This window comes from Hordeum vulgare, chromosome 7H, assembly GCF_904849725.1.
Source record: "Hordeum vulgare subsp. vulgare chromosome 7H, MorexV3_pseudomolecules_assembly, whole genome shotgun sequence".
NCBI classification, from domain to species: domain Eukaryota; kingdom Viridiplantae; phylum Streptophyta; class Magnoliopsida; order Poales; family Poaceae; genus Hordeum; species Hordeum vulgare.
Window position 1 is genome coordinate 3484672 of NC_058524.1, and position 13799 is coordinate 3498470.

At 45.8% G+C, this 13799-nt stretch overlaps 1 protein-coding gene across 1 annotated transcript; it reads right to left on the bottom strand.

Moving 5' to 3' along the window:
- Positions 1-3037: 3037 nt before the first annotated feature.
- Positions 3038-12709, bottom strand: LOC123407273 (protein transport protein SEC16A homolog). Its single transcript, XM_045100376.1, has 13 exons — positions 9989-12709; positions 9589-9912; positions 7265-7378; positions 7064-7186; positions 6794-6961; positions 6289-6414; positions 6073-6207; positions 5432-5559; positions 5241-5352; positions 4828-5157; positions 4462-4566; positions 4078-4382; positions 3038-3983 (listed from the first exon to the last, which is right to left on the bottom strand). Exons 1-13 carry the CDS (start codon positions 12506-12508, stop codon positions 3443-3445), a joined length of 5031 nt encoding a protein of 1676 aa, XP_044956311.1. The 5' UTR covers positions 12509-12709; the 3' UTR covers positions 3038-3442.
- Between the last annotated feature and the right edge of the window lie 1090 nt (positions 12710-13799).

Sequence of the window (13799 nt, forward strand, 5' to 3'; positions counted from 1 at the left end):
CAAATATAATACGGAGCAAAGTACCTGATGTCTCGGCTTCATCTTGACATGGGCAGTACCATGAATGTATCAGCGGCATCTTTCATGTTGGTCAAGTCAATGGTTTCCTCAAATGACCATTGGCTTCCTATCTCTCCACGTGAGTTATCTTACCGTATGTCCTGAATAACAGAAATGATATGATCAGGTCAACAGAGCAATTATAGCTCTCTCTGATGTATCGCAATTACAATGGCTTTACAGATCAATACTTACCGCAGTCGTCACGTATTTTACTCACTCGGTGAAGACGTCAAATCGAGCAAACAATATGCAACTAATTCCATGCTTATCATGACTATATATGCACATGTGCATCACGTTCATCTTTGTGTAGAAAGACTGCTCACTGGACAGTTAATAATAAAGAGGATAAAAGCGATTGCAACAGATAGCTTGGCAGGCACATTACACATACCTTGTTTCTGATGTGAGCAAGCTTCATCTTGCTCTCCTTTGAGTCACACCACTTCATTAGGGCAAAGCAGCCACGGATTTTTACATGTATGTTTAAGCCCAGTCAGTTGTTGTATGCTGTCCGGCAAAGACCCAATTCCCTCGCAGCGCCCGATCTCCAACCGCTCGAGAGAGGTAAGCTCTCCAAACCACTGCGGCATCGATGTTATGCTTCCCCACTCGAGCAAGCATAGCTCATGTACTCGTGTGAGCTGCCATGTGTTCCCAATCATTTAGGCTTAGGTGTGATGTTTGTTTGGTATTCAGCTCGGATATTCGACACCCCTTCATCAAAGGCATAGGAGTAGCGATGGGTATTGTCAAGATGATGGCTTCAGGCTTACTGATGTATTACTTTATACAAATTTTATGAATAATTAATAAAATGATTGCATGCATCACGCAGATGCAGAGGCCGGGAATGTAACTTCCTTTTCAAAAAAATGAGAGAAGTCGGATATATTCCAAGTTGATCCACCACCACCACACGACCATCATCATGTGGATGTGGTGGGGTCAGTTTGTCGCTAATGTTCTTACATACTCCCTCCGTCCCAAAATAAATGTCTCAATTTTAGTACAAATTTGTATTAGAGCTAGTACAAAGTTGAGACAGTTATTTTGAGACTGAGGGAGTATGAAATATAAAGCTTTTTCAACCGCTTGTTCAAATCTTACTTTTTTTTGTGCACATACTAGTTCACTCTTAAAATACCAGACTACAGGCGGGAGGCAAATATAGTAATTAAACGGGAAAAAACAAGTCAATGATGTTGCATGATTTAACGGTACAAACAAATTGAGGGAGTATGTTAAACACGATTGGTATTGAACCACTAGAATATGTATGTCCCCGTTGCAACACACGAGCAATTAGCTAGTGCAGACTAAAAAGAAACGGAGGGAATACATCCGGTCCTTCTCAAATGGAGACACCTAACAAACATAAAAGACCATAGACCATGAGCACTTACACAAGCAAATTAAGGATGAATGGCAGAGAAGAATTGGAGTGAAAATCGCATATGCTTTTTCATCCGAGGATGGCTCCGTGGGCAATGAAAAAGATGTTGCGGACAGTGTGTACAACCAGGCGTCCATAGAAGAAGGCTATCCCCTGAGTTGATGCAAGGGAAGGTGGAAAGAGATGAAAGAGGTTGCAATGAAACTTAGGAAGAATGGTCTTTCTGATGACATATACTGGAAACTTGATAATTCGAGAATTTTCTCTACCAAATCAATGTATAGGTGGCTAGAAAGATCTTGCGGGGTCTGGGTTCAAATGTATATGGAAGTCCAACATTCCTATTAAGATTCAAGTTTTCTTGTGGCAAACCTCCCAGAATGCTATTCTCCCTAGAGATAACATGAAAAAAAGGCAATGGCCGAGTGATCCCCGCTGTTCATTCTGTGATAAGTTGGAAACGGCCCGACATCTGCTTTTCTTATGCCTTGTTTCTACGGTAGTCTGGAGTACTATCGGTTCGATGCTTGGAACCGATTGCTGTCAAAATTCTATTTGGCAATACTATGTCTGGATGTATGCATTCTTGCCGGGTTTTGACAAACTCTGTACCGTTGGATTGGCTCCAATCTGCTGGGCAATTTGGCTTGCTCGCAACCGAGCCACCTTTGAATTCAAGTGGATTAATTCACCTTTTGAAATTGTGTTTACAGCTTGTACTTTCATGATTTATTGGACAGGTTTGCAAAACCTGATATGGTGCCGGTGGTGAGGAAGGGAACGGACATGCTAAAGATGAACGCCTCACAAATGTTGTTGTGCGGTCCACCGAAGCCGGACATGGGTGATGCTGAAGGGCTTTGATGATCTATATCCAAAACCATCTCATATTTTGTACTCCAGGTGATGCAGCAAGGAAAAAAGGGAAGTGAACGGTGGCTCCTCCATCCTGCAGTGATCAGTGGTGAATTGTGTCCTCAAGGCCTAGGTTTAATTTGTGTTGGTTTCTGGTTTATGCTAGTACTTTGGAGTGTTGTGGTTACACCTCCAGGAGTGTGGGTCTTTTGAGTCTGTAAATATGGTGGTAATGCGGTAGTTGATAGCTAGGCGATCTCAGGTAACATCAGGTTTTTGCCCCATGGCCTGTTATTTCTAATGACAGGCACATGCAGTGGGTTTTCTGATGTTGTCCCGGACTCGGTGAGACGTGAAAACACCCGATCCCATTCCGACCTCGACTTTTCCTCTTTCCCTAGTCTTTCTTCCCGTTACAATGTATTTCCATTATGAAAGTAATGGAAAGGGGGGAAGCCCGGTTCAAAAATGAAACTTAAGACATGGGGAGCATCCACTATTTCAACTTGTACTAATCTTGTAGGGGGCGTCAGTAATAGAAATATTAATATAAATTTATTATTTTCATTAAAGAAAATAATCTTTTACTATATACTCCCTCTAAAGAAATATAAGTGTTGGGATCACTGGAGGGGGTACAAGCTATGTCGCAAAAATAATTCAAAAATAATTCTTTTACTACAGTACATTCACGGACTCCAAACGCAAAAATGATACACAACATAAGAATAGACAGAAGTGCATTGAGCCGCGACCAATTATGAAATCCAAAGTCTCAAGTTACATAATGATGAGATGAATCAAGGCTCTAAGATGTACCTAGTTTGTGCATGCTTCTTTCTTGCTATCTTAACAAGTTACTGCTACAACTCTTCTCTCCTGCCTGGATACTCATTTATTTCTTTCCCTCCAACATCTTGCTTGAGATGATGATGGTTCAACAACTATCATGTACAATGGCGTCCGCACGCTTCCCATGAAAAAAAAAGAAAAAAGGGACACCGCTCCTCTCCTTTTTTTTACCTTTCTAGCAACATATATATCATGGATATTAAATACAGAACAAACTATCAGGAAGAAGAAGAAAGAAAAATCAGGCGGCTTTTCTCCGTAACCTTCTTTCAAATATCATAGCTCCACCTCCTGGAGATCCTCCCCGAACCCACCGCTGTTGAACCGATTAAGGGACGAGTTGCTGTGGGAGCGGCTGTGGGAAGGTCCCATGCCGGGCATCATTGGCGGGGACTGCATGGTCTGCCCGTCTGGCGATCTCGAGGCGGCGGTGCTGCTCATCTGCTCCGAGTACGTGCCGCTCCACGACGCTGCCCGTGACTTGGAGAAGGTGCCGTTGCCGCTGCCAGAGGGAGTCATGATGTTGTCCATGCTCGGGTGCCGCTGCATGCCCGGTTGCATCTGCATTGGGGGCGGCGGGGAGGCATAGAATGAGGACTCAACTGCCGGCGAGGACGATGGCCCATCCTGGTTTGCGGTTTCGTTGTGCGTGTCAGCTGTTGGCTCGGTCGGCTGCATTGAAGCATCAACGGCTGGAGTTGGGACGAAGAAACTGGCACTGGGCAGCTTGTTCACGGATGGCATGGCCGGTTTGCTGTATGATGGTGCTCCGAAGGCATTTGCGCTACCACCACCCTTGTTAAATGTGTCGACATATCTGCACAGATGAGGGCATGTTATAAGTAACCCACTAGGCCACTTGGCAACAAGGAAGTAAAACAGGGCAGTGGCAGTGGAGCTAAGCAAATTACCTTGATCTAACACCCACCCTCCCACGTGATGAGAACTGATTCTGGCTAGGTGGCATCGGCGGCATCCCTGCAAGCGGCTCGGAAGGATTTGGAGGCTTCATTTCTGAAAATCCGTTAGGAGTATAACCTCCGCCGCTGGGGGGCCCAGTCGAGTTGTTGTGATCTGGAACACCGTTCTGGAACGAGGCTTTCGTTGGAGGTGGGGCAAGGGGAGGCTCCGCAGCAGCGGGGACCGCAGCACCTCGCTCCACCCACCGCTTCAGGTTGTCATCAAAGTAGAAGTTGTTCTCTTCCCCCAACTTGGCCTTCAGACAATGAGAACATTACTTTAGTTACTGCACATAGCAAAAGGTAGGCACAAGTATAAAAGTTATCAGCACACACCTGGTTGGAAGATTTCGAAACAAGCCCCACTGTTTTCTGCAGTAACCATCCGAATCGCGAACTGCCTGAACCTGATGTGCTTTGCGCACTATCTGATCCACCACCCTGTCAAACAGTCAATATGTCAAGACAGAGAAATGAGAAGAAAAACTCGAGAAAATATTCCAATGTAACAAGTGCTCCTTCGTTCGCGAGCAACATGGAAGATATATTTTGAGTGGGCAAAAGTATTAGGGAAGTGATAAATTCAGGAGACAGGATATATAGTGGCCGCACCATCTTGACCAAGGTAACAAACCACTAAATTCAAATGAACACATTATATTACACAACAAGATAGAGAAAATCGTATGCCTTATAACCTACCTGTTTTCTTATAAAGTCTGGTTCAGAGACACTTCTGTTATGTGCGCCTTTCTTGTCAGGGCCACTATTTTCTGCCATTTCACTCATAAACTGCTCCGAAGTAGAAGATGACATAGGCATCGGTGACTGACTGTTTACAAAGTTTGTAACCTGAGGAGCAGAATTTGTAACTTGAGGAACAGGATAGAAATCTCTGTCACCAGAAGAGCCCTGTGACAATGGCGGCACTGGTGCTGGTTGTGTACCCATCATGCGGGACAGAGATTTATCAAATGTTGAGAAAATCTTTCCAACAAGCTTTGCAGGAGCAAGATTTGTGCCATATCCACCCTACATGTGGCCAAGTCAATTGCCAGTTAACAGGAGAAAATGCTCAAGATCAATAAAAAACATTAATTGCACATAAGTCATACCTGCTGGTGGGTGCGTATCCGCTCCTCCAGAGATGAAAACAATTGCTTCCATGCTTCTAGTTCAGGCGCACGGCCAGAGGATTTCAGTAGCTTCAAAGATGCTTGACAGTACCTTGGGAAGGCCATTCAAGTTTTAAAATGAGTTTGCATGACAAAGATACAAGGGGATATGAAATAGCCCAGAAACTTACTTTAGTGAATCAGAGACCTTCCCAACCTCCGCAAGCATGTATGCATATATCAGCTTATATGGTTGAAATGGCAGGAGGATATACTGAGAATTACCAAGAACTTTCGCATATTCATACATCTCTGTTCTCTGTAAGTTGCATCACAATGGTATTTGTTCAGGAACAGCAAATGCCAATGAAAAAAATGTAGTATTTATTCAGGAACAGCAAATGACAATGAAAAGAATGTAGTATTTGTTCAGGAACAGCAAATGACAGTGAAAATAAATGTACTTGCTATGAGAGGACAAGAGCGATAACCAAGCAAAAGAAGGATGCGACCAACATCTATGAAGGAAATGCAGATTTTTTTTCCCCACTATTTTAAAAACTATAGTTTCCAACCAGCAAGGAATGCTAAAGAGCAAGTACCAAAATAATAAAATCCCAATTTGACAGATCTAGCAACATATCTAATCTGCAGCCCTGAACATGGGTTGGTGTGAGAGAGACGGGGGCCAAACGCCCAAAGAAGATACACAATTATTCATATCTGAGCAATTATTATCATAGAAGATCAAATGCACCATCGCATGTGTGTTCGCGCACATGTGCGCAACCACAAACATATAGACAAAGTAAAGTGTGCAGATTTAGAAGACCTGTATAGCTTCAGGGCTGGTAAATGTGCGAGGACATCTCAGATGGTCTGCTCCGAGTAAACACATTCTTGCACTTTCGGAGTATGGATCGATATTTAGCTCAGCAACTAAATAGCATGAATGAGCAGCTGCAACCTGCATATACATATACAATAATACAAGTAAGGTATTCAGCTCAAACATGTAAAGAAAACAAACACTCAAACAGATGCAAACCTCATTTCTCTCTTTCCAGAGGCAATCCCCAAGGTGAGTGATTACAAGCTCATCTCCTTTCGTCCGGTTTGCAGTTATAATTGCCAAATTTTGTTGCCAGTCATTGAGCATGCCCACAGGAGTACCCTGTCGGACAGAAAAGCCACACTACATTTAACTTCAAAGTAAGTAAGATGGAAAAAAAGAACAGGTACTCCACATACAATGTCGAGAATCATGACATGAGAAATCGGGAGATGTCAGGCAAAATCCATGTCCGGATTTAAAAAACAATTGCAGTTTATAAGATGACAAATAAAATCATTGTGCAGGCTAAAAAAGATCCAGAGTTCTGTGTGGCAACACACTACGACACAAAAACTATGGACAGCATGGCTCCAATTCCTTCCAGTGGAAGTCATTTAAACTCAAAGAGTAATAAATGTGGAGGTTCCATTTAAATATACATCATGTTGCTCCTTCCAATCGTGGGCAAGAATGCAATAAATAAGTTCTTGGGTATTACCTCTGCAGGCTGTTGCTGCCTATGTAAAGTGCCATAATTGGCATCAACAGAGTTCTCAGCATTAAAAACATCTGCTGGTTGTCCAGCGATAAGAAGGCACAATGTCCTCAAAGGTGATCCAGATTTGAAATGACAGTAAGCCATTTTCTTCACAGTATCCGCATAAAACTGCATGACCAGTAATGAAGCGATCATCAATTGTTCAGGGAAAAAAGGAAGGCAAAGCCACCAAACAGACTAGGGACAGCAGATTTACAGAGTGAAGCAGACCTGATCACCAAGTTGTAAAGCAAGGATCAGTGCAGGTCCCCAAAGCTGACCTTCCTGCGCATACTGAAGCGCCTCTTTCCTTCTACCAGAAACTAGAAGATTTTGAACTTCTTGAGCAGTGGCCTGCAGTAGAATAGTTGGTTCAACTAAGGCCATATTTGCTAGATGACACAGCGCAGACAGCCAAGAAAATAGAATTACCTGTATCTGGTTTTCTGAGGGAATATTTTTCATGCAATGGTCTCTCATACGGGCACTATTACTATTACATGATGAAAAAAGTGCTGTTACTGCAGTGTCTGGGCCATCCATACCCTGTTAATAACAATTCAAAAATAAAATCGTTATATTCCACCTGGGCACATGAGGTCATCCATACCATGTTACCAAAAATTCATTATTCCACCTGTGTGCGTGGTGGTGTGCTGTGCCGCCGGGGGGGGGGGGGGGGGGGGGGGGGCATGGAATAGTTTTGATACCATATTAAAGGGAGATATTCAAGCACGCGCCGAGAAATGATCAAGCATTGAGTTACTTGTAGATGACTAGATGTTCACAATGCAAATCCTTACATTGCTGCTTTGCAGGCATGGGCTGAATTACTTGGCATGATTAATGATCGTATGAAAAATGACGCATGGGCCAAAAGGCCACAAGCCTCTTATAGGTGGCTAATAGGGATTGGACTTGAAGCCATTTCATGGTACACTATTTCATGAGTAATGGTAAAGCAGAACACAATCTAACCAAGGATAGCATTAATGTGGAACCCTCAAGAGAGCCTAAACAAAACAGACACTCTGTAGCAACACACAGCCAAGAAACATCCAAGGTCGGCAGTTCATTAGGAGTACTTGCTAGGTCGGCAATTCATAAAGCAGAACAAAATTATATGAACATGGAAGCAGTTCATTAGGAGTACTTGCTAGGTCGGCAGTTCATGGTACACCGCATAAAAATAAGGCTCACGGGGAGTATACCTCTTTGATTTAAACCAGACACTTTCGGTTCAAGGGCTCTAATATACAAATATTCATCTCTACTTGAAATCAGAACACCAATCAAACCATAGAGTTAGAACTACAGAAGATCCCCTCATGATAATAAAAATGGAAAAGAAAAAAAATGCAAAGGACAAAGTGAGACAAATGCCCACAACAAACTCAGTGCCCCTTGAATGGGAAGGAAACCCCAAGTCCCTGTTGCTCGCCTCTCCCTTTGCAGCACCACTTCTCCCCTCCATTGCTCACACTACCCTAACTCTCTATTGATCAGCCTCCCCTCAGTCGCTATCATCAATGTTCAAAAAAGCAGAAAGCGTAAGCGAAGCGGATGGCCACAGCTTAGAGCAATGGACGCTTAAGCGCAGCTTAACCGCACTTAAGCGTTTTTTTTAAATTGCTAGAATTCGATAGATTTTGAATAATATACACAGGAAAATAGGAAACATGGCACATGTGTAATTGAATAGCCATCTAAAATACAGTTCACACCATAGCGAGTGCACACTAATTTCACATGGCAAGCAAAATAACAACTAAAATGCAGTTCGGTTCAAATAGTCATAGCGTGATAAGAGATCGTGTGGCCATAATTTTGCCAGCATATGAATGAAATAGTTCCCAAACAGAGCCTAATAATAAGATAAATGGGATATTGCCATTATTGCGCAAGCAGACAAGCAAAAGTAGTTCAAAAACAGTCAAATTCTGGCCAAATTTTTAAAAAAACGCTTAATCTACTGCTTAGGGCAAAAGCAAAGCGCTTTGCCATCGCTCAGCACTTAAGCGTCGCTTATAAACGCTTTCTTGAACACTGGCTATCATGCAACCCACCCTCTCCAGACCCTCATCCCCGCAAGCTTCATCCAGGATGTCAAGGGTGTGGCTCTCTTCAAGGATACAGATTAACCTCGTCATGGTTGCAGTGTCGGATGTCCGGCTGTGAGGACAGCAAAAAGAAGAAAACGGCAGAGAGTGCCATGGATGTCTACTGGCCCTTGCCATCAGGTAGACATCAACGAATTTGCCACCAGCCAGCAATCAGGATCAGGGTTAAACTGTGATTGCTGCAAATCAGGTACCTAATCTAGGGTGCATCTATCAGAGGAATAGACAGCTACCACATAACTCCTACATGTCAGTAGTTTCCAGCATGAAGATTCGTGTCTCTCTCAACATGATAGATACAGAAGAACAAATCAGCAGACAACAATGTAAGACTGCGTCCACCAGTAGGGCTCAGAAGTGATTGAATACAAGCCCATAAAAGCGCAAGAACTATATTTTAAGATCGAGAAGTTATTCATGCTATCCAAATTTGTATCACAGCTCCCTACAAAGTACTAGAGAGAGAGAGAGTATATTTGCTATGTACTTGCAGAGCAGGACTGGATTATCAGTCTGACACTGTAGTTCATTGATTGTTCCAGTGAGGGTTTCACAGTACCCTAAAATCAACGATGCTGCTCAAGGAAAAGCATGGATACTTCCAAACAGAAAATAGCAAGATGAAACAGAAAATACCTCACGCGATGGATCGGGCCCAAAGGGTGAACGGAGTTTTCCATAGTGTTGATATGATATTTTCAGCAATGATATAAGCAGCTTCTGAACATCCCCTCCCTGAAAATCGCTAACAGAAGACTCGTAGCCTCCGATAATATCATCAAGCCATTTATTCAGATCCTTTGCCGCAGCACTTCCTCCGGCAAGGGGGCCAGGAATAGGTCGACGACACAAAGCATAGAAGTAGCTAAGGGCACTGCTACTAGGGATGCCTTGTTGATTAATTTTATCAGCAACAACCTCCGATATGTTAAGAATTGACACTGTGCCTTGAGAATTGCCCTTCAATGAAACGGTAAAAGCTTACACTACAACTTCATTGGAAATGAGAATATTATAAAGACTGTGATGAAGATACCTGATTTCCACTGTCAAAGTTTGTAGTCATTGAGCTGGTCTCTTTCATAACTACAAGCTTCCCACCAAATCCAAATGCAACCAGCGAATGTGGTGGGCGTCCAGCTGACGACCTCTCCTCGTGGTGGGAGTAACCAAGTTGTTGAGATGGAGCTAGCTGCTGAGGAAAGCTCATGGAGTTCTCAGTGCTCACATAGTTATTTGGTAAATGCATGTGTGCGCCGGCATCAGTCTGTGTTTGCATCTGGTACATGTTTGCTACAGGAACACTTTTTTGTGGCTCGACGAAGCCATTCGGATAATCATAACCATGGCCTGATGAAGACTGGTGTGCTACATGGTGAGCTTGATTATCTTTAGGAGGTTCAAATTCCTTGTGGGCAATCTGGTGACTTGAAGAAGGTACAAATCCTGTGCTTCTCTGGTTGTTTGTGAAAGGTTTGAACCCCTGGTGGACTGTTGAAGGTTCAAATCCCCTGGACCCACTGTCATGGCTAGCAGAAGTGCTTTGATTGATTTTATACGGTTCAAAACCCTTGTGAGCACTCTGAGAGCTAGTAGGTTCAAAACCCTTGTTACTAACCTGGTGGCCCTCACCACTACTATTGTATTGAGTTGTGGAAGGCAAAAATGTGTTGATAGCACTTTGATTGTTTTTATACGGTTCGAAACCTTTGTGAGCAGCATTCTGATAACTTGTAGGTTGGAAACCTTTGTTACTAACCTGGTGGCCCTCACCACTACTATTGTATTGAGTTGTGGAAGGCAAAAATGTGTTGATAGCACTTTGATTGTTTTTATACGGTTCAAAACCCTTGTGAGCAGCACTCTGATAGCTGGTGGGTTGGAAACCCTTGTTACTAACCTGGTGGCCCTCACCACTGCCACTGTATTGACTTGTAGAAGGCACGAATGTGTTGATATTATTCTGATAATTCGTAGTAGAGGTTTCCAAGGAAGGCATGAATGTGTTGATAGCAGTTCCATAATTTGTAGAGGGCTTCAAAGGCTCAGTATAGGCCGGTTGACTAATCTGATTCTCAGTATAAGGCTGCATGCTGTTGGCTAGCAAACCATGCTGCCATTGGTTCTGCTGATTAAAACTACTTGCCTGAGTGTTCCCAGTATGAACTACACCGTGACCTTCCCCAGCAAATGCATCTAATGCTGACGCCGGAGTTGCAGCTTGCACGACACTTTGCTGATATGACTCGAGGGTGAACCACTGCTGAGTGTTGGAATCATAGTAATGTTCAGGGTACTCAGCGTAGAAGAGCATGTTTGGTGGGTACTCCGCTGCCGCTGCGCTGCTCTGATCCTGGCCCCAGGTCGCGGCAGCGGCGCTGGCCTCTTCCGTGATGGTCTCCAACCCTGCCTGTGAAGAGTTCTGCAGGTACGAAACACCAAGGTGCTGCTGCTGCTGAACATTTTCGCCGCCAACGGCTGCTGCAGCACCGGCATTATTATCAGCAAAGCCTTGAGCACCGATAGTGTCCACTTGATACCACTGCCCTGTTGCCACGTCCCACTTCCAGCCAGGGTAGGGATCGGAGGGGTCCACAGCCCCGCCGGTCCAGTCCGACTGCGCAACGGTGTTCTGAAGATCCGCAGACTCCACGGCTCCAGCACCCATGTACGAGTGCGAACTTGCATTGCCGTCCACTCCATTGAAGAAGCTATGATCATCCGCCGCAACGCTACCAGCAGTCCCCACAGCCGAGCCCTGCACCCCGAAAAAGGTGTCTTCACCAACACGGCCATCCGCCAGGAATTCCCCGGAACCAGCCCCCCAGCCCAGCTGCGAGCTGGCATTGCTGCTGGCCACTCCATTGTAGAAGCTGTGATCCACTGCTCCGACGGTGGTGGCACCGAAACCTGAAACCTGGGCTCCCACGGCAGCTCCGAGAAACGGGTCGCCAGCTCCGAGAAACGGGTCGCCAGCGGTGTCGGCCAGGAGGTCGCTGAAGGGATCTGGCTCGGTTCCGCTGCTGATGTCGGCGCCGAAGAGGCTCCACTGCACCTGCTTGACGGTCGTGCGGACGCCCTTGGAGGACCCCGAGCCCGACCCTGACCCTGGCGACCTGCCCTCGGGGTCGGGCGCGGCCACCGCCTTGACCTCGGGTAACCCGGCCGGAACCTCGTCGTTAGGGGCCTCCTCCTTGACCTCGGGCAGCGCGGCCGGAACCTCAGCGTCAGGGGCCGCGGCCTCGACCTCGGGCAGCGAGGGCAGGACCTCAGCGTCAGGGGTCGCGGTCAGAGCATCAGCTTGAGGGGGCGCCACCGGGGCTTCAGCCTCTGCCTGCGGCTCGGGAGAGGCTGCCGCGGGCTGGGGCTCGGGCTCAGGGGCCCCACCCGTGCCGTCGTCGGCGTCGTCGAGGGTGAGGGCCGCGAGGTCGGCGGCCGCGGCGGCATCTTCGGCGGCAGCGTGGGATTTTGCGGCGGGGGGAGGTCGGGAGGCGTCGTCGTCGTCGTCGTCGACGAGCTTGTCGAAGAAGTCGGCGTCGTCGGAGTCGGACCCCATCCGCCGCCGATCCCTCCTGGGAGAGAGAGAGGGAGAGGGAGCGAGGGGCGAGCGAGCTAGGGTTTGGATCCCGGCCCGGCGCGGTGGATCGAGGAGGAGGAGGAGGAGGAGGGGATCGGGGTCGGCGGTGGGGCGGCGAGGAAGTGGATTTTGGATCTCGGCTCAGACTTTGGTTGTGTGGAGTTGGATTTGGATCGTGGAGGAGACGGGACGGGACGGGAGGGGGGAGACGGGCGCGGACGCGTCACGCGCGCTTGCGTGGCGTGCGACGCAGCCGCATCAGCCGCCGACGCGGCCTGCCGCGTCACCTCGCCTCCCTTCTGTTCTGCCTCTGGTTCCCACTGCCCCCATTTTCTGCCAACAACAACCAACAACCTTGTTTATCAATTCATCCTTTTCTCTTCTTTTTTCATGTTATGAGATAGCTTGTTTATCAATCCATCCTTTTCTTTTAATTTTTTTCATGTCATGAGATGATGATAGGTGTCATTTTTCCGTCATTCTCTTCTTTTGCTTTTCGTCTATCCGCCTGGAGCACCGGCTTGCATGCACGAAAGAGCATTTTTTGAGATCCCGTGACCCCTGATGCGACGGAAAACCGGATATAATGCTTCCTAGACCGACACCGACATGGCACGTATACACGTTGGTTATTGAGTGGACGGAGGAAAGAGACGAGCGCTGGCTAGCGATGACATGGCAGATCCGCACTAGCCATGAATGTATAGATCAAAGTAAATTTATCTTTTATTGTGTGATTAGAATATAAAAAATATGCATTTTAATATTATTTTTGTTCTATCGGTAAGCGTGCGCACGGCCATTTATACAAAAAATAGAAATATTATGCGGCTTAAAATGCTAACTCGCAAACACTCTACCGTCCAACCTTTTTTCCCCGAAAACAATCAACCCTTGATGTGTCAAAACCAATATAATCCTTTCTATAACAGCGATGGTATTCATTGAAATTTATTGATTGTATAAATATGGAATATCTAGTTAAAGACTTTATTGACGGGTGTCGTAATATCATGATTGCATTCAGAGAGTGCCAAGAAGCCCTATGTCCTACTTCATTTTTCATGTGCTCTTCCGCCAGTACTACGGACAATGAGACTCGCGCCCCTCGATCCAATCATCCAAGAGCTAGAGCACCGGTTTGCATGCGCGAAAGAGCATTTTTTGAGATCGCGTGACCCCTGATGCGACGAAAAAACGGATATAATGCTTCCTAAACCGACACCGACATGACATGTATACACATTTGTTATTTAGTGGATGGAGGAAA

Coding starts and splice junctions, on each gene's coding strand:
- LOC123407273 (XM_045100376.1), bottom strand. CDS start 12,508: ATGGGGTCCGACTCCGACGACGCCGACTTCTTCGACAAGCTCGTCGAC. Junction 7,187..7,264: donor CCTCAGAAAACCAGATACAG/GTAATTCTATTT, acceptor ATTCTACTGCAG/GCCACTGCTCAAGAAGTTCA. Junction 5,353..5,431: donor AAGGTCTCTGATTCACTAAA/GTAAGTTTCTGG, acceptor GGCCTTCCCAAG/GTACTGTCAAGCATCTTTGA.